The sequence below is a fragment of the Takifugu flavidus genome, chromosome 13, assembly GCF_003711565.1.
Source record: "Takifugu flavidus isolate HTHZ2018 chromosome 13, ASM371156v2, whole genome shotgun sequence".
In the NCBI taxonomy this organism is placed as follows: Eukaryota; Metazoa; Chordata; class Actinopteri; order Tetraodontiformes; family Tetraodontidae; genus Takifugu; species Takifugu flavidus.
This window is the reverse complement of record NC_079532.1, coordinates 10,487,736-10,510,861: the sequence shown is the minus strand read 5'-3', so window position 1 is coordinate 10,510,861 and position 23,126 is coordinate 10,487,736. Positions and strand designations below refer to the sequence as shown.

Below are 23,126 nucleotides of genomic sequence, written 5' to 3'. Positions count from 1 at the left end.
CGGTTTTTGGTAAGTTCGGGGTCGGGTCGGTGACTCCGGGTCTCTGGTCAACGGTCAGACCCAGAACTTCCAACCGATCCGCCTCTAAAATGGAAGATAAACACAAGAACGGCTGGTTGTGCGGTGACGTCACCGCCGCCCGCCTGCCCTCTTCTGTGTGCGCGAGCTCGACGGTCCGAAGCATAAAGCGGCGCGCGCCTCAACGTAAATGTGTAAGAGCAGCGGACGCACGCGCGCGGTTCCACAAGGACTCGGGTGGGATTTTTGGGCCAGGGTGGTTCCGTCAAGTTCTCCAGCGGTGAGCATGGATGCGGGGCTGCGTGTGTAGGACCCGGGACATGGGCTCCGCGCTGCTGCTGGTCCAGCTGCTGGTCCTGCTGTCGGCGGCTCACGGTAAGTAGATTTTCCAGAGGAACGACCCTCGGAACCACCAGAACCAGAAACTCTGGGGGGGCTCGCGTCTGCCCCTGGACCGCGTAGCTCTTCATCCACCTCGGATTGAACTTTTTATTTAATTTTTAAACCTCACTGTTGAAGTTGCCCGGCGGCTGGCAACGGTTGCTGTTAGTTTAGTTGCGTGAGTTAGTTGCGGGCTGGTTTTGGGGCAGGACGAGCAACTTTGAGGAGACTCCTCGAAGATCTCAGGCCTCCACACTTCAGGCGCTCCTGCTCGGTGTCGGGTGTCAACTTTAAACTTGTCGCTTCCGAACATCCTCTCGGACGGAACATTCGGAATGGACTCAACGGTTCTTTGGTTCGGCCGCTCCGCAACAAAGCAGCCAGCAACAGTCCGCAAGGGAAAGACGGGTTTGTGGTAAACTTCCCTCGGCTCGTGGGTGTCCGGGGGGGCGGAGCCTAAATCCTGTTGTTGTTGAGTTAAATATGATCTAATTAAATATTAACTCCAATCAACCTCTAACCTTCATTTATGGGTCATTCCGGTTTAGATGGATGTTAACCAGCGTGTCCCAGTAAAACCAGTCTGTTAACAAAATAGAACGGCTTCATTTACAGTGGATGTAACCTGGAACGAAAGGTGGAATTAACATTTAACACCAGTCTGTTTACCTCTCTGTCCCAGTGTAACCAGTCTGTTAACCTCTCTGTCCCAGTGTGACCAGTCTGTTAACCTCTCTGTCCCAGTATACCCTCCTGTTTACCTCTCTGTCCCAGTGTAACCAGTCTGTTACCTCTCTGTCCCAGTGTAACCAGTCTGTTTACCTCTCTGTCCCAGTATAACCCTCCTGTTTACCTCTCTGTCCCAGTGTAACCAGTCTGTTAACCTCTGTCCCAGTGTAACCAGTCTGTTAACCTCTCTGTCCCAGTTAACCAGTCTGTTTACCTCTCTGTCCCAGTGTAACCTCTGTTAACTCTCTGTCCCAGTATAACCAGTCGCTTAACCTCTCTATCCCAGTGTAACCAGTCTGTTAACCTCTCTGTCCCAGTGTAACCAGTCTGTTAACCTCTCTGTCCCAGTATAACCAGTCGCTTAACCTCTATCCCAGTGTAACCAGTCTGTTAACCTCTCTGTCCCAGTATAACCAGTCGCTTAACCTCTCTGTCCCAGTGTAACCAGTCTGTTAACCTCTCTGTCCCAGTGTAACCAGTCTGTTAACCTCTCTGTCCCAGTATAACCAGTCTGTTTACCTCTCTGTCCCAGTATAACCAGTCTGTTAACCTCTCTGTCCCAGTGTAACCAGTCTGTTTACCTCTCTGTCCCAGTGTAACCAGTCTGTTTACCTCTCTATCCCAGTATAACCAGTCGCTTACCTCTCTATCCCAGTGTAACCAGTCTGTTAACCTCTCTGTCCCAGTTACCAGTCGCTTAACCTCTCTATCCCAGTATAACCAGTCTGTTAACCTCTCTATCCCAGTGTAACCAGTCGCTTAACCTCTCTATCCCAGTGTAACCAGTCTGTTAACCTCTCTGTCCCAGTACAACCAGTCTGTTAACCTCTCTATCCCAGTGTAACCAGTCTGTTAACCTCTCTGTCCCAGTGTAACCAGTCTGATGAATGTGGAATTATGGGATAAACCTTGCTTATTAAGTTTATTGACTCAATCAACTCGGATCTGAGAAGGTTCCTCGGTAGAACTTTCACAGGAACACCCGGAGCAATTGTTGCTCCCTCCGAGGTGGATTTGTGGGAAGGGACCTTGACCGAACACTCTGTGGAGCTGTCGGTCCACCTCCTGGAGAGTGGGCGGGGCAGTACCTAGGGGGTGGAGCTGTCCGGTCCACCCTCCTGGAGTGGGCGGGGCAGTACCTGGAGGGTGGAGCTGTCCGGTCCCCCTCCTGGAGTGGGGGGGGCAGTACCTGGAGGGTGGAGCTGTCCGGTCCACCTTGCTGGAGGCTGGAGCTGTCCGGTCCACCCTCCTGGAGTGGGTGGGGCAGTACCTGGGGGGTGGAGCTGTCCGGTCCACCCTCCTGGAGTGGGCGGGGCAGTACCTGGGGGGTGGAGCTGTCCGGTCCACGTAACCCTTAAATCCTTCTTTCCTTGCAGCCTTGCCTCTCCTTCTCTTTGCCAACCGGCGCGACGTCCGGCTGGTGGATGCAGAAGGCGCTCGCGGCGAGTCGGCCGTGGTGGTCAGCGACCTGGTTGACGCGGCAGCCGTCGACTTCCTGTACGCAGAAGGAATAATATTTTGGACAGACGTGAGTGAGGAGGCCATCAAGCAGACCTACTGGAACCTGTCGTCCAACTGTAGGTGCTGACATCCGGAGCGTGGCCTTCATCTGGGATCCGCCCTCACACTCTCCCTCTGCCTTTCCCAGCTCTGACAGACGCTCTGGGAACGGGCCAGACTGTGGTGGTATCGGGCCTGGCCAGTGCCGATGGACTGGCCTGTGACTGGTTGGGTAAAAAGCTTTACTGGACAGACTCCGAAACCAATCGGATCGAAGTGTCCAACCTGGACGGCACATCCAGGAAAGTCCTCTTCTGGATGGATTTGGACCAGCCGCGTGCTCTTGCTCTCAACCCGGCTCAGCGGTAACTCACACACACGCCACACACACGCATAACGGGTGCGTGGAGGCGGTTACCTGCCCCTCCCCGTAGGTACCCCTGCGTCACATGACCACCACCAACCTATGGGAACGTGTACGCGAGGTGGAAAGAAACGACCGGCAGATCCCAGCGTCGCTACTAAGCTAGCGCCAGGGCCGTTCTCTAGCTTCCCAACAACAGGGAACGTTCTCCAGAACAACTTTTGAAGGGAACACCAAACTTACAGACAGAGAACATCGACACCTCATGATGGAACACTCTGAACGTGGTATCGGTACCAGTCCCCAGATCCTGGTTGTTAGAAGCTGCAGGGACCGGACAGTATTAGTTGTGGATCGTCACGGTTACCGTGGCTCCTCTTCTGTGATGGTTGAATCTTGTAGATAGATGCTAGCTGTCAGCAGAACCAGAACCATGTCTTCAGGTGAGTCCATACCTTCCCTCCAGGTACATGTACTGGACCGACTGGGGGGAGAAGCCCAGGATAGAGAGCGCCGGTATGGATGGCAGCAACAGGTACGGTGGGCGGCGGCGGCGGCTAAAGGTGAGCGCAGCAGCAGATGGTTTACATGCACGGGTCTGTGTCTCACAGGAAGGTTCTGGTGAACCAGAACATCTACTGGCCCAACGGGCTGACGATTGACCTGCTGGAGCACAAGCTTTACTGGGCGGACGCCAAACTCAGCTTCATCCACAGAGCCAACCTGGACGGCTCAGCACGGTACGCAGCTCCGGTCCCATCTCGCTTCAGTGTAACGAGGAATGATGCCTAGGCCTGCTGCCACGGCAACCCAAAACTTCTGGTCTTCTGATCATGGTGTGGTTTGGCCCAACGTGCACCGGTTCTCTGGGTGGAGCACGGCTCACAGGAGGCTCTTAGAAGGAACCCGAGACTTGCAGGAAGATGTTTTCTGAGGCTGTTGGCGTGAGACTGTGGGTGTCCCTGCAGGGAGGCGGTGGTGGAGGGCATCCTGACCCACCCCTTTGCTCTAACGCTGTCTGGGGAGACCTTGTACTGGACCGACTGGCAGACCCGCTCCATCCACGCCTGTAACAAGCAGAAAGGAGACAACATCCGTGAGATTCTCAGTGGAATCTTCTCCCCCATGGACATCCAGGTCCTGGATCCTTCCCGACAGCCCTACCGTACGTGAGCCCAGCGGCCGGTTCAGCCCACGCCTGGAGGAACGAAGGCTAATCATGTCTCCTCTTTTATTGGTGCACCTGCAGTTCAAACCCCCTGCGGAGATAACAACGGCAACTGCAGCCATCTGTGTCTGCTCTCTCCGGTCGAGCCCTTCTACAGCTGCGCCTGCCCCACGGGAGTCCAGTTAAAGCCAGACGGGAAGACCTGCAAGCCAGGTACGGCGCACTAGCATCCACATCCACACGACCACAGCTACACCTCCGCACGGTACCTGTAATGTTTGACTGGTGGGTTAAAATGGGTTTCAGTTGCTAGCGTTAGCTCCCACGGGGAGATTTACGATGTCCTCTAGCCCCACAGGAAAATCCAAGTGCAGCAGAATTGGCTCGCAGCGATCCGTTAGCTCGCCCGCAGGGCTGCCAGAGCTGCCCCCTGGTGGCGAGTTTACGCGTAACGGCCCAGCGTGTTTGACCAAAGTCAGAGAAGTTGATGGAACGTGTGTCGCTGTTGCCAACCGCCCCTTGAAAAACGGCATCGTCCCGTATTTAGAAACAAAAGTCCGCTACGCTAACGTGGCTAACATGGCTAACTCCAAATGTTCAGTGAGAACATTCATACCTGCATTAGCCCCGCCCCACCCCCCTCTATGTTGTCAGTGACTGGCTGGAACGCGGTCTGTTGTGTTTTGGTGGACAGCCTGTCCCCCTGGTGTTTTTGTGACATTTACGGCCCGTTTTGTCTCCACAGACCGGACTTGTTCACAGTTCTTTCAGTGGGCAGGAAGCTAGCGGAGCTGAGGGGGGGATGCTAACAACGTGCCAAACTCATGCACGATCACATCATAGTGCATCTTTAAGTTAAGCAGGACAGAGGTCTATTAAAGCGACGGTCCATTTTTAGAAAGATTCTGGTAATTTTGTTATTTTGCTCTTAAACCTAAATAGCTGAATACATTTTATTTATGTCTTTTCATGTCAAAGTCAGTACAAGCAAACAAAAAAGGCAAATAATTCACCGTGCTGGTGGGGGCGAAGACAAGTGGGTCCCCTATTTATTTTGCAGTGAGTCTTTGTGCTCCTCAATTCAGGACGGTGCAGCGTCTGTTTAGACCAACACTGACTGGAGGTCAGTGCTGCCGAATAGATTATGTTAATGAGGGTCCTCACAAAGATACAAATATCTGTCTGTGTCTTCTGATTTGCTTTGCTTGGCTGGATAAATTGAAGGCTTTTGTTCCTGCGCTGGCAACTGTGTGTGTGTGTGTGTGTGTGGGTGTGTGTGTGTGTGTCAGAATGAAGTCATGTGATGAGACTGACTGACGGTGAAGGTCTTTTATGGTCTCTCCTTCACTCTTTTATCTTGTCCACAATAACTTCAGCGCTCACCCTGATGGACTCCAGCTTTATTTATAAAGGCTCCAGATGTTCCTGAGAGACGTTCCCTGTCTTCATCATGACTGTAGAACTGAGAACACTGAACCTTGTTATCATTAAAGTAGCTGTAACAGGCCTGTTCTGGACAGATGGTGGAGAGACATACATGTAGGTGGACATCATCAGGAGACCTGAGGACTTCCTGTCTCCTACGGTGACTCCGTTTGGACACCTTTAGTTACGGAGGCTGTGGACAGTCCTCATGTGTCAGTTGGACACATCTGGACTGGACACATTATGGTGGTTTTGACGTCTCTGGCGTGCAGCTGTCTCCATCCCCACCTTCAGCCCACAGATGTGTTGGACGCAGATCTGGATCCAAAGCTTTGATCTCGTTTTAGTGAAAATGTTCCTGAGTCAATTTGGTGTTCTGCACGTTTAATAGAGACTCATCCGAGGTGTCTGGACCGAAGGTCAGGGACAGTGCGTGTGGACCTCGGGTCATCTGAGGAGGTTCCTGAGAGGTTCTGCTGCGTGAGCAACGGAGCTCCGTCAGGATGTGAAGACACTTGACGGATGAGGGGAACCACCAGATTACAACACCTAATCTGGGCCTGACTCGGCAGATGCTCGTGGGGCACGTTCAGGAGCTGACCCCGGTTCCTCTTGTAGGGAGCGTTGGAACGCACGGGCCCGTCCAGCACTTCTCTTTTCTATAATTCCCGTACACGACGGAACGTTTCGCAAGCAGGAAACTGCGGCGAATTCTCCAGAAACGGAACCAAAAGCAGCTGCGTCAGCTCACGTTAGCGCTGCGGTGGCCGGGTCACCGTGGGGTCACCGCGGGGTCGCCGCGAGGTCGGGCCGGCCTCGGTTCTGGTCCTGTTGTGTCCCGTCTGGAACGTCAGCGAGTCTGAGTCGTTCCCCAAATGTTTACGTTAATCAGCATGTGGCGGTTGGGTTTCAGGAGCAGAGCAGGTTCTTCTGCTGGCCCGCCGGACTGACCTGAGGAAGATCTCACTTGACCTCCCTGACTTCAGCGACATCGTGCTGATGGTGAACACACACACACACACACACCACACACACACACACACACACTCATCACTACAGTTGTTATCCAAATGTCAGTCTCCAGTGGAGTGTGTGAGCAGCTTTACGCATGTTTATGCATGTATGTGCGCACCAGACGTGTGCGTGTGTGTGTGTGTGTGTGTGTGTGTGTGTGCTGGGGTAGTCACAGGTGGGCGTGGTTTAGCATGTGGTAATCCCGCTGACCCGGTTGATGGTGCCACTGTGCCTGACAGGTGGATGACATCCGCCACGCCATCGCCATCGACTACGACCCGGTGGAGGGTTTCGTCTACTGGACGGACGATGAGATCAAAGCCATCCGCCGAGCCCACATCGACGGAAACACGTCGGCGATGCTCGTCGCCACCGAGCTCAAACACCCCGATGGCATCGCCGTGGACTGGGTGGCCAGGAACCTGTACTGGACCGACACCGGGACCGACCGCATCGAGGTCACCAGGCTGAACGGAACCTCGCGAAAGATTCTGATTTCCGAGAACATCGACGAGCCCAGAGCCATCGTGCTGGACCCTGTGAACGGGTAGGTGTCGGCGCGCGGAGGCACTTCCTGTCTGACGGCGGTCAGAACATTTAACCGCCACCTCCTGGTCTCTGTGGTCCAGTTACATGTACTGGACCGACTGGGGACAGCAGCCAAAGATCGAGCGGGCGAACCTGGATGGAACGGATCGGGTCGTCCTGGTCGACAGCTATCTGGGCTGGCCCAATGGACTGGCGCTGGACTATTCAACTGGGAAACTGTACTGGGGGGACGCTAAAACTGACAAGATAGAGGTACGTGGGCCCAGTGGGCCCAGATCAGAACCGTGTTATCTGTGATTTACAGCTTGTTGATATTTATATGGCGCATTTCACTATATGTTGCCCCTAAATCTGCCGTTCCTGGACAAGATTCAGGTCTAGTCAACTATGACGGGACCAGACCCATATGGGGGTGGGGGGGGCTGTAAATACGGGTCCCTGAACTGTGGGTGGGGTCAGAGGTCAGCGTGCAGCCATGGAGTCAGCAGGAGGGAGAGAGAAGCACAAAACTACAGGAACTGAATAATGTGTTTAAAAGCTATGAACCAAACTTTAACTGAGCTTTACTGGGTGACGATGCAGCCAATCAGCTGACAGAAACCAGTCAGGTGATCAGGTGTCTGTGCCCCAGCACCCGAGGCTCCCCTTCTAACTATTAGCATTAGCGATTAGCATAACGACTGTACCTACAGACTCACTGAGGAAGGTGTTCATCATCCTCCTCCTGCACCTGGGCAGGAAGTTGGTTCCACAGCCCCCCGTTCTACTGGTAAAGGTTCTGGAACCACAATAAACCAGTGTCGAGCGGTCCACTGGGACGATCTGCTGCTATCAGCTCCTCCAGGAGGGAACTGGAGCAGTCTCATGGGTAACACATGAGTCATGTGACCTCTCTGGCCAATTCCTGTCAGAACTCCAGATCCAACCTCTTGGAGGGTTCTGAAAGAATCATTTGGGCGTCTTGATGACTGTGCGGGCAGCAGACGTCAGGTTTGGCGTCAGAACCGGTTCATCAAAGCAACAGGAGCCAAGAAGCTCCGTCAGCTCAAAATCTCGCCGCCGTTGCGTTTTCACGAGTGAATCCAGGAGAAGTGGTGTTTTCTGCTCGGCCGCTGTTTGGTTCCTCCACCTCCCGCCCTCCCGCCCCCAGGTTCTGGTCTAATTGGTGTTTCTTCTGCTGGCCCGGTCCTCAGACACCAATAGTTTGCAGGTTTAGACTGTTGCTTTTGGGCCAAAGGGGCTGGAGACCAGCCTGGAGTTTGACTGTTCTGTTTCAAGGATAAATAAAGCAGAGTGTCGTCAGCATAGCTGTGAGCACATGTTCCACATTAACATCAGGACAAAGTAAAGCGGACCGGGCCAAGTCCAGAACCTTGTGGAACTCTATGACTGACCTGTTACGGGAGGAGGAGACGTCATCTATCCGTGTCCGTCTGAACCAGTCTGGCGCTCTCCCTTCAATCACATGTTCCAGCAGCACTGAGGTCCAGCAGAACCAGCATAGGAACCGGTCCATGACCCGAAGCTCTAAGAAGATCATTAGTAACTTTAATAAGTGCTGTTTCTGTGCTGCGATGAGCTCTAAAGCCTGGCTGAAGCATCTCGGACAGGCTGTTCCTCACCACCTCCTGAAGAACCTTAATTAGGTGTGTTGGGTGGCGTCCGGGAGACGTGGTGGACTCAGATGTGCTGAGGAGCGCTGGCCGTCTGGTCTGGTCTGGTCTGGTCTGGTCTGGTCTGGTGGGGCGACCAGACGCGGCCGTTCCCCAGAAGCTACACGTTGGGTTCGATGAGGTTGGGCGAAGCGAACAGATGCAACCAAAGGGTTCAATGGCAACTTTAATGTTCTGCCACGTAAGCTCCTTTTGGATGGAAACATCAAAGCCAGCTCTGTTTTCCACAGCTCCTCCCGTGGAATGATGGAACTGACAGATTCCTCATTGGCTCCACTGGGACTTTTGTTCCGTTTGTCTTTGTGTCCCTTTGTCCTCGCGTAAAGAAAGAGTGAAAAATCACCGCCTCTATACGTCATTCTCCCTGAAAAAGTCAGTGAAAGGACAGAGGAGGCGAGGGCAGAGGATCCTTTCACCATGACGACCATGTCTAATCACGTCACGCTGATAAATGAAGAGGTTTTGGTGGAGGGTTGGGAGCCTCTGTTGGACCTCAGGGTTCCACCTCAGTGAGCGGCCTTCCAGTTGTGCTACGCTAGAGAAGATGAAAGGAGGAGACTTGGGCCACGTGACTCTTTGGTCTTCATGTAAATCTGGATTTTCTGTTCCGGAGGCCGAGAGTTTGCCGGTCGGGAGCCGTAAAGCTAACCGGCGGCTTCTCCCCCCTGTTGATGGTTCTGAGCTCAGGTGATCGACGTGGACGGCACCAACAGACAGACGCTGCTGGACGACAACCTGCCGCACCTGTTCGGCTTCACCCTGCTGGGCGACTTCATCTACTGGACCGACTGGCAGATGCGCAGCATCGAGAGGGTCCACAAAGTCACCGCCGCCCGGGAAACCATCATCGACCAGCTGCCAGACCTGATGGGTCTGAAGGCCACCAACGTGACGGAGACCCACGGTGAGGAGGAGGGCTGCTGTTTCCATGGCGACGCGTCCTCCCACACACCTGTAACCGGTCCCCCCCCATCCGCAGGTACGAACGACTGCGCCCTCAACAACGGCGGCTGCAGCCACTTGTGCTTCTGGTGTCAGCGGGCGGTCCGGTGTGCCTGTCCCATGGGAATGGAGCTGCTGTCGGACCTGCACACCTGCGTGGTTCCCGAGGCCTTCCTGCTCTTCACCAACAGGTACGGCCGAGTCACCTGACCCGAGTCAGGTGACAGACGCCAACAGAACCACAACGTCTGAGAGGTTGTGAGTGGGGCTGCGTCTCCTGAGCGGTACCAGCGCTCGCTCTGGCTGCCACACTCCCTCCTGGATCCGATCCCAGTGGGATTCCGGACCCAGTTCAGCCGGTGGCGGTGTTACGTCTGACAGTCGTCCTCTGTTGGTTCCTCAGGGACAGCATCAGGAGCATCTCTTTAGGTACCCATGGCAACGATGTGGCTATCCCTCTGACGGGAGTCAAAGAAGTCTCCGCTCTGGACTTCGACGTGTCAGAAAGGAGAATTTACTGGACCGACATACAAGCGAAGGTAAAGCGGACCGAGCTTCGGGTCTTGTTGGGGTCAGGTGTGTGCGTCACCTGTCTGATGTCTTTGCTCCTCCAGACCATCACCAGAGCGTACATGAACGGAAGCGCCGTCGAACATGTCATCGAATACGGGCTGGACTATCCGGAAGGCATGGCCGTGGACTGGATGGGTCGGAACATCTACTGGGCTGATACCGGCACGAACCGCATTGAGGTGGCCCGCCTGGACGGCCGGTACAGACAGGTTCTGGTCTGTAAGGACCTGGACAACCTACGCTCACTGGACAATCCCCGTTCCCTGGCGCTGGATCCAGCCAGCGGGTGAGAACTGAAACTAATGTAACCACGTGTGACATCCAGGGTGCAGGCTGACGTTCTTCAGAACCGTTTGGCTTCTTTCGTCTCCCCAGTTACATGTACTGGACAGAGTGGGGCGGGCGGCCCCGCATCGCCCGGGCGTACATGGACGGGAAGACCACGACCACCCTGGTGGACGAAGTGGGCCGGGCCAACGGTCTGACCATCGACTACGTGGCTCATCGTCTCTACTGGACAGACCTGGACACCAGCATGATTGAGAGCACCAACATGCAAGGTTTGGACCGCAGCCCGGGCGGCGCCTGTGAGGGACCCGGATCAGGACGTGTGTTGTCATTTATGCTGCAGGTCTTCAGCGGCAGACCATCGTGGAAGAGCTGTCCCACCCCTTCGGTCTGACTCAGTACCAGGACTTTATTTACTGGACGGACTTTAACCTGCGCAGCATCGAGCGAGCGGACAAGCGCACGGGGCTCAACCGCACCGTGGTGCTGCAGGTGCGCCACAAGCGGTGACAGAGGTGCGTCGGTCTCAGCCAAGAAGCAGGCAGTGAAACATTCCCGTGTCCCCGCGCAGGGCCAGCTGGAGCTCATGTTGGACATCCTGGTCTTCCACTCGTCCCGTCAGGAGGGCGGGAACACGTGCTCGCTCAACAACGGCAACTGCGCTCACCTGTGTCTGGCGACCCCTGCTGGAGCCCAGTGCTGCTGCGCCTCCCACTACACGCTGGACTCTGACGGGCAGAACTGCAGCGGTGAGTACAGGCGTGCTAGCATGCTAGCATGCTAACCCCGCCGCCACAGGGGCGGTGATGTCACATTACCGTTGGCATTGTCGTGTTTATTGAGTTCATTGTCATCCACCTGTATCTCCTCCCGTCCACAGCTCCCACCAGCTTCCTCCTCTTTAGTCAGAAGTCCGGCATCAGCAGGATGGTCCCGGGAGACCCGAGTCCTGACATCATCCTTCCCATCCACGTTCTACGGAACGTCCGTGCGGTCAGCTACGACCCGGTGGATCGGCTGGTTTACTGGCTCGACGGGCGGCAGAACATCCGCAGGGCGAGCGATGACGGAACCACGGTGAGGGGCTTTCATTTGCTTTGATGTGATGAGGACACGTGTGTGGGGGGGGGAGATTAAAGCTCTGCTCTCTGGACACGGGAGCATCATGGAGGAGGGTTCTGCTGAGGTTCTGCTGAGGTTCTGCTGAGGTTCTAAAGACTCCAGCTGTAGGGAGCTGCTTCTCTTCCTCTGTCAGGAATGCAGACAAAATCATTAAAACCCGACAAAGGACTCAGCACCGGCAGAAACCACCCACCGGACCAGCTTACTGGCCTCCGGGGACGTTGCTGCAGCGGTCCAGATGGCGTCTGCTGGAACACCTCCCTCTGCACGGAGAGAAAACCTCCAAATAAACAGAGACAAGAGTTCCTGAGTCCCAAAGGAGCTGAAACAAACACTTAACAAGGAAAAGAAGCTTTTTCCACCGGCTCCAGAGAAGAAAAGAAGGGGGGGAGGACGGAGGTCAAGCGGGCCATAAAGGAGGCCACGTAAAGGAGGAACAAAAGCTCCGGGGAACCTCCAGGGCCTCGGCTCTGGCAGCAGCTCCCCCCACCCAGGACCGTCCTCCCACCCAGGACCGTCCTGCTGACCAGGACCGTCCTCCCACCCAGGACCGTCCTCCCACCCAGGACCGTCCTGCTGACCCAGGACCATCCTCCCACCCAGGACTGTCCTGCCGACCCAGGACCGTCCTCCCGACCCAGGACCGTCCTCCCACCCAGGACCGTCCTCCCACCCAGGACCGTCCTCCCACCCAGGACCGTCCTGCTGACCCAGGACCATCCTCCACCCAGGACCGTCCTCCCACCCAGGACCGTCCTCCCACCCAGGACCGTCCTGCTGACCCAGGACCATCCTCCCACCCAGGACCGTCCTCCCACCCAGGACCGTCCTCCCACCCAGGACCGTCCTGCTGACCCAGGACCGTCCTCCCACCCAGGACCGTCCTGCTGACCCAACCCCAGCAGGTCAGAGGTTGTGAGCGTCCTGAAAAAGACGTAACAGCCACGGGACAGTGTCTGGGGGGGGGTCAGCTGTTCCAGACCTCCCAGTACTGCACCACAGTGACGGGGAAACATGGACCCACTCCAGTTTCCACACACAGCCATCAGGGGTGACCCACAGGTCCATGTTGGGGGTCACCCGCCCCACTCTGGACCACCAGCTCACAGAGAGGAGGGCTGGTTCGCGTGTCTCCACCGGCTCCCCACAGGGCGGCTTCATCTCCTCCTCCAGCTGTTCCTACATTACCCATGATCCTTTGTGCCGAGTGCCTCCATTTCCTGTATGGCTGCGTGATGGCGCCCGTGTGGGCGTGGCCACGCCGACTCCTAACGTCTCTCGCTCTCTCGGTGTCCAGTCGTCCGTGACCGTGAACGCCAACAGCCAGTCGGCGGACGGCCAGATTCACGACCTGAGCCTGGATCCCTACAGCCGCCACATTTACTGGACCTGCGAGACCACCAACACCATCAACATCCAGAAGATGAGCGGACAACACGTGGGCGTGGTCTTGAAGGACGACGCCAACAAGCCGAGGGCCATCGTGGTCAGTGCGGAGAAAGGGTGAGTTGATGTTGATGGGTCCGGCCCAGTGAGGGCTCCAGGGGAACCACGCGTGGTCCTGCTGGTCCTCACGTCTGGGACGGGTCTCCCCTGCAGGTACATGTACTTCACCACCATACAGGAGCGCTCGGCCAAGATCGAAGCGGCCAGTTTGGACGGAACCGAGAGGGAGTGTCTGTTTGCCACCGGGCTGTTCCGACCCGTGGCTCTGGCGCTGGACACCGCAGCAGGGAAGCTCTTCTGGGTCGATTCTGATCTGAAGCGCATCGAGAGCAGCGACCTGACGGGTGAGAAACGACCTGTTGACCTTAACCCCAGGGTTCAGATCACTTGTTGGTCACCTGTTGGCCCCTCCCCCCCCTTCCCCAGGAGCCAATCGCATCGTCCTCCAGGACTCCAGCATCCTGCAGCCGGCGGGCCTGACGGTTCTGGGCGACCACCTGTACTGGATCGATCGGCAGCAGCAGATAATCGAACGGGTGGACAAGCTGACCGGAGACGGACGGACCCGCATTCAGGGGCGGTTGGCGTCCCTGACGTCCATCCACGCCGCGGAGTCGGTGGCTCGGCAGCACCTGGGTACAGGAGACGCACCCGTCCTCTGGACGCACCTGTCAGTCGCTCCGACGGTCCCGTTTACGCCCCTCGTGTCTCTTCCAGAAAATCACCCTTGTTTCCGTGACAACGGAGGCTGTTCTCACATCTGCATCGCGAAACTTGACGGCACGCCTCGCTGCTCCTGTCCCGTCCACCTGGTGCTACTGCAGGACCTGCTGCAGTGCGGAGGTGAGTGTGTGTGTGTGTGTGTGTGTGTGAGTCACCACGGTCCACCTCCTCACGGCTCCTCCCCCCGTCCCTCAGAACCGCCCACCTGCTCCACCGAGCAGTTCACGTGCACCACGGGCGAGATCGACTGCATTCCTCTGGCGTGGCGCTGCGACGGATTCACCGAATGCGCCGACAGCAGCGACGAGGAAAACTGCCCCGTGTGCTCGCCGCTGCAGTTCAAGTGCGACAGAGGCGGCTGCATCGACGCCCACAGGCGCTGCAACGGCGAGCACGACTGTGCGGATCAGTCGGACGAGCGCGACTGTCAGAGTAGGTTTGGGCGCCATTAGCACGCCGCCAGCGCCACGGTTCCATCCTTTTGCTTTGTCACGTGCCAACAGTGTTCCCAGGAAACTGATGTTTGAGTTCCTCCAGTCCGACCAGAGCTCCCATCTGTCCGGTTCCAGCTTTACTGGCACCATTTCCCAAAGATAGCGCCTTCACACACACACACACACACACACACACACACACACACACACACACACACACACACACCACAACACACCATGATGGCGTCTGTTTGATGAATACAAACTAGACTTTTAAAGATTGAACAGATGCTTTGCTGCCCCCTTGTGGTGCGCGGCAGCACTGCACCTCTCTGCTTTTACACTGGGGGGGTCAAAGGTCATCTCAGCTCTGCGCAGGTGTGTGTGATGCTTTCCAGTGTTTCCAGGTTCCTCTCCCGGCCGTCGAGCTCGGGGGAACCTCAGGAACCTTGTGTTGCTGCCACCGAGGAACTAAACGTTTGAATGTTGTTGCCCCCCCCCAGCCATCTGCCCCCCCAACCAGTTCCGCTGTGGTGACAACCAGTGCATTTCCAAGAAGCAGCAGTGTGACACCTACTCGGACTGTTCTGACGGGTCGGACGAGCTGTCCTGTGGTAAACGCATCGTCCTGCGCCGGCCCCTTTCCACGCGCTCGCTTCTCCATCTTCTTCTTCTCTGGTTCTTAGACGCCGACCCGCCGGGCCACGGCGCCGGCAGCGGCCCCAACGCCATCGTCTCCGTCATTGCCATCATCCTGCTGGTCTTCGTCATCGGGGGGGCGTATTTCTTCTGCCAGCGGGTGGTGTGTCGCTGCTACAAAGGCCAGAGTGGGAGCTTCCCCCACGAGTACATCAGCGGGACGCCACACGTGCCGCTCAACTTCATCGCCCCCAGCGGCTCCCAGCGAGGAACCTTTCAAGGTGAGGTCACCGCCGCCGCCGCTGGCGGGCCTGAGCCCTGACGGTGACCCCTGACCTGACCTGTGCAGGTATTTCCTGTGGGAAGTCCATGATGAGCTCCATCAGCCTGATGGGCAGCAGCAGCAGCGGGGCGCCGCTCTACGACAGGAACCATGTGACCGGAGCCTCGTCCAGCAGCTCCTCTTCCACCAAAGGAGCCTTCTACCCACAGGTAGGCTCAGGGGACCAGCACAGCAGCTGGGGGTCTGGCTCTAGGTCTGGGTCTGGGTCTGGCTCTGGGTCTGGGTCTGGGTCTAGGTCTAGGTCTGGCTCTGGCTGTAGGTCTAGGTCTGGGTGGAGCAGAGCCGACCTACAGGACACAATGTCAGATTGAAATAGGTCAGAGAATAATTGACTTAACCAGCAGAGACGGTGGTGGTTGGTAGTTAGCCCACAGGTAGGTTGGTAGTTAGCCACAGGTAAGTTGGTAGTTAGCCCACAGGTAGGTTGGTAGTTAGCCCACAGGTAGGTTGGTAGTTAGCCCACAGGTAAGTTGGTAGTTAGCCCACAGGTAGGTTGGTAGTTAGCCCACAGGTAGGTTGGTAGTTAGCCCACAGGTAAGTTGGTAGTTAGCCCACAGGTAGGTTGGTAGTTAGCCCACAGGTAGGTTGGTAGTTAGCCCACAGGTAAGTTGGTAGTTAGCCCACAGGTAGGTTGGTAGTTAGCTCACAGGTAGGTTGGTAGTTAGCCCACTGGTCCAACATGCTCATCAGTTCTTCCTGTGGGTGTTTTATTAAGTCCATGTTCTGAGTCCAGATCTAAACTGGACCTCAGACGGGCGTCCCGACCTGGTCCCCGTAGTTGCCCCCTGGCTGGGATCCAAACCTGGTTGTTTCCACCCTCCCAGTTAAGCCGCCCGACCTTTTCCACTGCATGAACCTGTTTTCCAGATGCTGAACCCGCCCCCGTCTCCAGCGACCGACCGCTCCCTCTACAACACCGAGGTCTTCTACTCCTCCAACAGCCCGTCCTCCACCCGGTCCTACAGGTGACACACTCGCACCGTCGGCCCACTTCCTGTCCGCACGTGCACCCGCTAACGCCGCGCCTCCTCCCCCCAGAGCCTACCACCCGGGTCGCGGGGCGGCCCCGCCCACCACGCCCTGCAGCACCGACGTCTGTGACAGTGACTACACCCCCCACCACCCGCCCGGCGCGCTGGCCTCCTCGGGGCGCCGCTGGAGGGCTTCGGGCCACGGCAGCCTGGGCAAACACAAGTACTACGTGGACCTGAACTCAGACTCTGACCCCTACCCTCCGCCCCCCACCCCCCGCTCCCAGTACCTGTCAGCGGAGGAGAGTTGCCCCCCTTCTCCCTCCACGGAGCGCTCCTACTTCCACCTGTGCCCCCCTCCGCCGTCACCCTGCACCGACTCCTCGTGACCTCCCGCGGGCCGACGTGAAAGAGGACGCATCAGGACCCACCCACTTCCTGTCCCCCACACCTGGATCCTGGACCGGAGCTTGGACCGTGGTCCACGTCATCATTCCAGGTGGCCTCACGGTCTCCCAGGAGGACCATCAGCGGGAACCCTCTGACGCGGGGCTGAAGGCCTCACGCCCTCCTTTCATCTCGTCCTCTTTGATCCGCCGCCCCATCAAAGCTCCTGTGATACCTCATCCCGCCCCCGGCGGTCTTCCTGGGACTCGGGCCACTACCCTGAAGCTACGAGACGCAGAGCTGCTCCCAGATCAGCGCCAAGCGTGCAAATATGAATACAAATGCTGATGTGAAAAAGGGAAGCGCGCACGTGCGAGCGCGCGCACGTGGAGGAGTGACGAGACGCCTGTAGATGAACGAGTGAAACTGTAGAAATGTGATTGGACGGACGAGTAGAGCCAAGATCAAAGCATGACATTAATCTTTTATGTTCCTTCCTAGTCTGTCGCTCGTATTTCCAAACGGACCTTTTTTTATAGCAAACGCCGGCGCCCGTGCCGCTGCTCGCCGGCGCCCGTGCCGCCGCTCGCCGGCGCCCGTGCCGCCGCTCGCCGGCGCCGCGTCTGTGATGAAGTGAAGCTTTTCGATGAACACGAACCTCCAGTAATCTGCTCGTATCCTCGTGTCGACCAGGTGTGTTTGCTGCTAATGTCCAGATGTACTGATGATTCCGCCGCTCACCTGTTCCGCCTGTATAACAAGAAAATGTACATTGGTTTTATAAAATACTCCTCAAAAGTGAGCCCGCTTGTTTTTACCGCCAGGCGAGGTCAGAGGTCACCTCGAGGTCAACGGACGCCTCCGAAGGAGAACGAAGGACAGAAAATCGGCCGTTCCATTTATTAAGAATCGTTTATTCCGACAATCCAACAATAAAAGAAAAACTCCAAATTTAAAAAAATACAACAGATTCCATAAAAACGAGGACTCGCCGCCGGAACCAGAACAGAAGTGTGTTTACATGCAGCCAAGACAACCGAACCTCCGCTTTAGTCTGAATACATAGAGGCACGTGCACGCTGTAGCCACCTCCACAGCACGTGCACGGCCAGCAGGTCTTTAGGATGGGCACATGCGCTACATTTAGCCTATATTTATTCTGACTCCACCCAGAAGTTTAGTCTGATTTCGACACTTTATTGCTGTCCAATTCTGCCCCCTAGTGTTCACACCCAGGACCTACAGGTCAGCTCGGTTGAACAGGTTCAAACGCTTCGTTCAATCACCTCTGAGTCTAAGTTAACCTGAGTGAAGCTTGTGCACGAGGACCGAAGAGGCCTCATCAATGGGACGCCAACGAGTCACCATGGCAACAGGTGAAAACAAGCCTTGATCCTCCTAATGAGCAGGAACGGGACCGAGAGGTGAGAGATGATTGAAACAAAGGCAGCTGCTCATCCACCAACCAGGGGAACCCCAGGAACCAGGGGAACCCCAGGAACCAGGGGAACCACAGGAACCAGGGGAACCTGGGGAACCACAGGAACCTGGGGAACCCCAGGAACCAGGGGAACCTGAGGAACCCCAGGAACCAGGGGAACCAGGGGAACCACAGGAACCAGGGGAACCTGAGGAACCAGGGGAACCCCAGGAACCAGGGGAACCACAGGAATCAGGGGAACCACAGGAACCAGGGGGACCCCAGGAAGCACAGGAACCAGGGGGACCCCAGGAACCAGGGAAACCACAGGAACCAGGGGGACCAAAGGAACCACAGGAACCAGGGGAACCACAGGAACCAGGGGGACCAGAGGAACCACAGGAACCAGGGGAACCACAGGAACCAGGGGGACCAGAGGAACCACAGGAACCAGAGGAACCAGGGGAACCACAGGAACCAGGGGGACCAGAGGAACCACAGGAACCAGGGGAACCACAGGAACCAGGGGGACCAGAGGAACCACAGGAACCAGGGGAACCACAGGAACCAGAGAACGGTAGAACATTGGGTCTGATAACTCTGGGGAACTCAGTTTTTATTCAGTTGGGTCTGGCGGCTGTTTTTGACTCTTTTGGGTGCAGAATCCAAAACTGGTCTCAGTGTTTCTCTCTCACGTCCGGTTCTTGGACTCCAGGATCCCTCTAGATCAGCGTATCACCTGTGGGATGCTGATGGTGCCGACCTGCTCCAACAAGCAGCCACGCAGCTGGAGATGATCCAGTGATGAGCGGGATCAGAGGGATTTGGATCATCTGGGGGGGGGGGGCAATTTTGGAATCAGAACGTCAATTTTAGCTTGAGCATAAAAAGTCAAAAGCGGTTCCCCGGTGCAGCTGTGCTTCAGCAGAACTTCAGGCTCGGCGTCGCTGGGTGTGTTGCCACGGTAACGGACTCGGAACCTTTGATCCTGGTCCGGTGGACCTGGGTCGCGCACCGGACCTTCAGCTGGAGCCTGGAACCATTTCCTGTGCAGATGGTTAAATATGTACAGCTAAAACGGGCCGACACTCACGCCGCCGTCAGTTTCCAGACGCGGTGGCGAGTTTCCGCCTCCGCCCGCTTCGTGTGCTCGTGGTCGCCGTCCGCCGCCGCCGTCCGCGGCGTCACGCCGGGACGTGTTTCCACGTGCTGACGAAGGCGGTGGGGATCAGGGAGTACGGCACCGTGGTGATGGAGTTCCAGCTGTCCGTGATGGGGTCGTAGCAGTCCAGCGTTTTACAGCGCTGCGTCCCGAAGTACCCGCCCACCACGTACAGCTTGTTGCCCGACGCCACGGCGTGGCAGCTCATCCTCTTGGACGTCATGTCGCCCACCCGAGTCCACTGGTTGGTGTCGCAGTCGAAGCGGTACGCGGACGCCGCCGTGAACTCGGTGTCGCCGCCCATGATGAAGATCTGGCTGCCCAGGACGGCGGCGGCGGTGTATCGCCACGGCTGCGGACACTCGGCGGCGAAGTCCCAGCGGTTGCAGGCGGGGTCGTAGCTCTGCACCTACGGCGGAGGTCAGCGGGTCAGGCGGCGCTGCCGGACACACGCCGGACGAGCACGGCGAGCACCCACCTTGGACGCCTTGTCGCGGTGGATGTTGGTGCCCCCGAAGACGAAGAGCTTGAGTTTGGCGCTGACCACGGCGGCGTTGCTGACGCCGTCCCGGAGAGGCGCCATCATGAACCACTTGTTCCCGAAGGGGTCGTAGCGCTCCACCTGCAACGCAGAAATGCCATCGGAGAGGGCGTGGCCATCAGAGAGGGCGTGGCCATCAGAGAGGGCGTGGCCATCGGGGAGGGCGTGGCCATCAGAGAGGGCGTGGCCATCGGGGAGGGCGTGGCCATCAGAGAGGGCGTGGCCTGTTTGAATACGCTCACCTGTTTGAGGGAGACGGACGGAGACGCAGGAAACACCCCGGCGATGGCCGTGTGACCCCCGACCACGTACAGGCTGTTCTCCAGCTCCGCCGACCCGTGGCCGAACCTGCCGACGGCGTGGACGGGTCATGACGGCTGGACGCACGGCAGAAGCGACGCGGCGGGACTCACCTGGCGATCAGCATGGGCGCCCCTTTGGACCACTCCTCGTGGACGGCGTCGTAGACCCACACGTCCTTGGAGACGCCGTTCTCCGACCCCCGCCCCCCCGTCACGTAGACCTTGCAGCCGATGGCGCAGGCGCTGAACTCCTTCCGGGGGCTGGGCAGGTCCGCCTTACGGATGATCTCCTTGGCCTTGTGGTCCACCTGAACAGAGACGGACCCCCCCAGGCTGGAGGCTGAGGTTCCTCCGACTGGCGCCGGCGGGAGCGTGCGCGCTTACCTGGTAGATCTTGTCACACATGAAGGTCTGCCCCCCCAGGATGAGCAGCGTGTGTCCAGCCTTCCGTGGCCGCGCGCAGGCGCTGGTCACCACGCCGTCGTTCTGGAGGATCTTCTTACACTGCACCGCCTCTTCCACGGCGGACCTGCAGAGGAGCCGCTCGTGAGCAGTCGTCAGCACCTCCGCCCCCCCCCGCCGACCCCCCCACCAGCGTACCTGCTCCTCCTGTCGGCCATCACAAGCTCCTCACAGGCGACGACCTTCAGCAGAAATTCCGAGGGCAGCAGGGCCAACCGGGTCCCCCTCAGCAGCTCGGGCAGGTGGTGACGTCGGGCCTCCAGGTCGTAGCGGAGCCACCGCATCACAGATCCGAACACCACCTGCAGCAACCGGGGGGGGGGGGGGTCAGCGCGTTCCTGCTGCCCCCCCTGGAGCACCTGGGACGGCAGAACTCACCTGTTCGTCTTCGATCTCCAGCTCATCGCTCGCAATCAGCTCCAGCAGCTTCTCCTTGGACAGGTAGTAGAAGTCCTCCGTGTCCTTCAGCTAAGGGACAGAGAGACGCGGAGGTCAGCCGGCCGACCAGGTGGACGCACCTGAGGTCAGGTGGGGTCAGGCAGCAGGTGCGTGAAGGTACCGTCTGGTAGTGGAGCAGACACATCCTCCAGGAGAGCTCGTACAGCCGCTTGCACTGGTGAGCGTCCGACAGCAGCATCATCCCCAGGCAGTTGCACGGGTTCAGGTGGCTCTCCAGGAACTCCGCCGCCGCGTCCCGGACGTCGTGGAACTGCAGCATGTCGCCCGCCTCCAGCAGCGACTCGGCGTTCTCTTCGCTTATGATGACTCGGGAAGAATAGGCAAAGTCCAGCAGGAGCTCCAGGACCTCGGGGTGAATGCTGTCCCGGAAGTTCACGTCGCTGTCCAGGCTTTCGCGCAGGCCTCCGCTGAACATGGCTTCGAAGTAATGGCTGCACGCCGCCAGCACGGCCCTGCGGGACGCAAGCACGGGTCCAGGTCACGCCGGCACAGCGCTCGCCGCTTCCCGAGGGAGGGCGCGGGTGTTACCTGTGGCACGGGAAGGAGCGCTCTCCTGCCCACAGGGTCACGTCGGTCAGCATGCGCTGCTTCCTCATCCCGTTCAGGTGCGTCAGGACGGCGTCGGGATGGGAAGGCTTGTGGAACAGAGAGACGTTCAGGGACCCCAGGCTGGCGCGGGATTTCCGGTTCTCGTGAAGCGTCACAGACATGGTCGGCACCTCCAGGGCGTCAGCTGACATCTGCTCCACTGGGCAACAAGGACATCCCAATCAATCAGAGACCGCCCAACGAGCCACACACACAGAACCACGAAGGCTGGGGGACATCAGCCTCCCGGGGGTCCACCGGGATCAACAGAGACCTCATCTGGACCTGTCTGGTCACATGGTGACTAAAGGATGGAAACGGCCCAGATGTTTGGAAGATCCTGGGAGATCTGCCAGATAAACACCTTCTTCCTGCCGGGCATCGAGCATAGAGTGGTTCAGGTCCACGTCCAGCACCCTCAGACCAGACGGAGGCTGGAGGTCTAATGTCAGAGCCACTATCTGAGGTACCACCCTGGGGGGACCAGAACCACCAAACCAGGAGATCCTGCTGGAAAAGGATCCAGGAGAGGGGATCCAGAAGGCCCCGAGATGATCCAGCACATTACAGCTGGGTGTGATGGTAGCGCGCGCGCACACACACACACACCACACACACACACACACACCCTCAACAATATTCTGGGATGTGAATCCTGTGGGGTTGTAATCATCCAGCTGGTCCTTTATGGTGTAATAAGGGTGTAATTACCAGGTGGGGCACTAAGACCGGTGGAGCGGCCATAAATAATTGATCATCTCTGTTACATAATGGACAAATGGGCGTTTAAACCCCCAGATAAAGGCTGTTGGGATCATTTTGGAATTAGCTTAACCTGGTTAGCCTGCAGCCAATCACCGGCTCAAACTTGTGGTTTAACGACCCGGGACCTGGCAGCGACCCATGAGCGATCGCATTCCTGTAGTTTAACCAGCACCGTGACGGAAGCGACTAGATCCTGTCCTTAGATCGAAAAGTAATCGATTCCTCCGTTCCATTGTAACTACTCGTTACACGGTGCAGCTAGCGCCGCTACACAACTTCAGAGTTGGCGATGGTTTAGGGGCTTTTTTCCCACCAAACGGACCAAAGGTGAGTGGCAACAGCCTGTAAAACGGCCTCTGCTGTGCACGCACATGAAATATCGATGATTGTCGGCGCGTTTGAGCAGAGTTGTGTTTCACTGATCAAACAATAGTTGGATTCCGTCTGAATGCGACACAATCGGGCCGAACACAAAGAGAAACGCCGCGTTACTTACATGAATAAGCTTCGTGGGAGAACACTTATACCATCCGCCCCATGTACAGACCAGAGTTCGGCGATGACAAAAATATCATATTTGTCTGATAAATCTTTAATGTTTTGCCGTCCCTGCTGCTTTCCCAACTCCCCCTCCAAGCGTGCGGGGCTCCGCTGACCAATGAGCTTCGAGTCAGACCTGAGTGACGTCTTTCCGACCAATCAGGGCAGCGGACGTGATCTTGGTCCGGCCTCACATCC

General features: G+C 57.4%; 2 protein-coding genes across 9 annotated transcripts; one reads left to right on the top strand and one right to left on the bottom strand.

The window, feature by feature from the left end:
* Positions 1 to 146: 146 nt before the first annotated feature.
* Positions 147 to 17,489, top strand: lrp5 (low density lipoprotein receptor-related protein 5). 2 transcript variants are annotated; one of them, XM_057051191.1, is made up of 28 exons: positions 148 to 393; positions 2,505 to 2,705; positions 2,777 to 2,993; positions 3,459 to 3,527; positions 3,604 to 3,732; positions 3,961 to 4,157; positions 4,242 to 4,373; positions 6,499 to 6,587; positions 6,839 to 7,146; positions 7,229 to 7,400; positions 9,509 to 9,725; positions 9,801 to 9,954; positions 10,167 to 10,302; positions 10,378 to 10,622; positions 10,712 to 10,896; positions 10,968 to 11,116; positions 11,196 to 11,373; positions 11,505 to 11,701; positions 13,044 to 13,249; positions 13,346 to 13,536; positions 13,619 to 13,828; positions 13,910 to 14,035; positions 14,111 to 14,347; positions 14,853 to 14,963; positions 15,036 to 15,269; positions 15,338 to 15,480; positions 16,199 to 16,296; positions 16,370 to 17,489. In XM_057051191.1, exons 1-28 carry the CDS (start codon positions 309 to 311, stop codon positions 16,689 to 16,691), a joined length of 4,938 nt encoding a protein of 1,645 aa, XP_056907171.1. In that variant the 5' UTR covers positions 148 to 308; the 3' UTR covers positions 16,692 to 17,489. The 2 variants fall into 2 exon arrangements, with proteins under 2 accessions (XP_056907170.1, XP_056907171.1); XM_057051190.1 differs by having other exon boundaries at positions 147 to 393; positions 14,853 to 15,269.
* On the bottom strand, positions 17,299 to 23,048 carry LOC130535846 (kelch-like protein 25). Of its 7 annotated transcripts, none has more exons than XR_008953216.1 (11): positions 22,885 to 23,048; positions 21,564 to 21,783; positions 21,136 to 21,487; positions 20,955 to 21,044; positions 20,715 to 20,878; positions 20,499 to 20,643; positions 20,226 to 20,422; positions 20,055 to 20,160; positions 19,750 to 19,893; positions 19,203 to 19,680; positions 17,299 to 17,439 (listed from the first exon to the last, which is right to left on the bottom strand). XR_008953216.1 is itself a non-coding variant. In XM_057051194.1 (10 exons), the coding sequence occupies exons 2-10, from the start codon at positions 21,773 to 21,775 to the stop codon at positions 19,294 to 19,296; spliced, it is 1,797 nt and encodes a 598-aa protein (XP_056907174.1). In that variant the 5' UTR covers positions 21,776 to 21,783; positions 22,885 to 23,048; the 3' UTR covers positions 17,576 to 19,293. The 7 variants fall into 7 exon arrangements, 1 of the variants encoding a protein (XP_056907174.1); XR_008953211.1 differs by lacking the exon at positions 17,299 to 17,439 and adding an exon at positions 17,576 to 18,218 and having other exon boundaries at positions 18,282 to 19,680; XR_008953212.1 differs by lacking the exon at positions 17,299 to 17,439 and adding an exon at positions 17,576 to 18,263 and having other exon boundaries at positions 18,300 to 19,680.
* Positions 23,049 to 23,126: the final 78 nt, after the last annotated feature.

What these genes read in the sequence shown, in the direction of transcription:
- lrp5 (XM_057051190.1), top strand. Translation starts at nt 309, where the DNA reads ATGCGGGGCTGCGTGTGTAGGACCCGGGACATGGGCTCCGCGCTGCTG. An exon ending in GTGCTGGACCCTGTGAACGG is followed by an intron (nt 7,147 to 7,228) that starts GTAGGTGTCGGC and finishes TCTGTGGTCCAG; the next exon opens with TTACATGTACTGGACCGACT. An exon ending in AAGGAGCCTTCTACCCACAG is followed by an intron (nt 15,481 to 16,198) that starts GTAGGCTCAGGG and finishes CCTGTTTTCCAG; the next exon opens with ATGCTGAACCCGCCCCCGTC.
- LOC130535846 (XM_057051194.1), bottom strand. Translation starts at nt 21,775, where the DNA reads ATGTCAGCTGACGCCCTGGAGGTGCCGACCATGTCTGTGACGCTTCAC. An exon ending in TGTGTGACAAGATCTACCAG is followed by an intron (nt 20,423 to 20,498) that starts GTAAGCGCGCAC and finishes GTCTCTGTTCAG; the next exon opens with GTGGACCACAAGGCCAAGGA. An exon ending in GCGCCCATGCTGATCGCCAG is followed by an intron (nt 20,161 to 20,225) that starts GTGAGTCCCGCC and finishes CGCCGTCGGCAG; the next exon opens with GTTCGGCCACGGGTCGGCGG.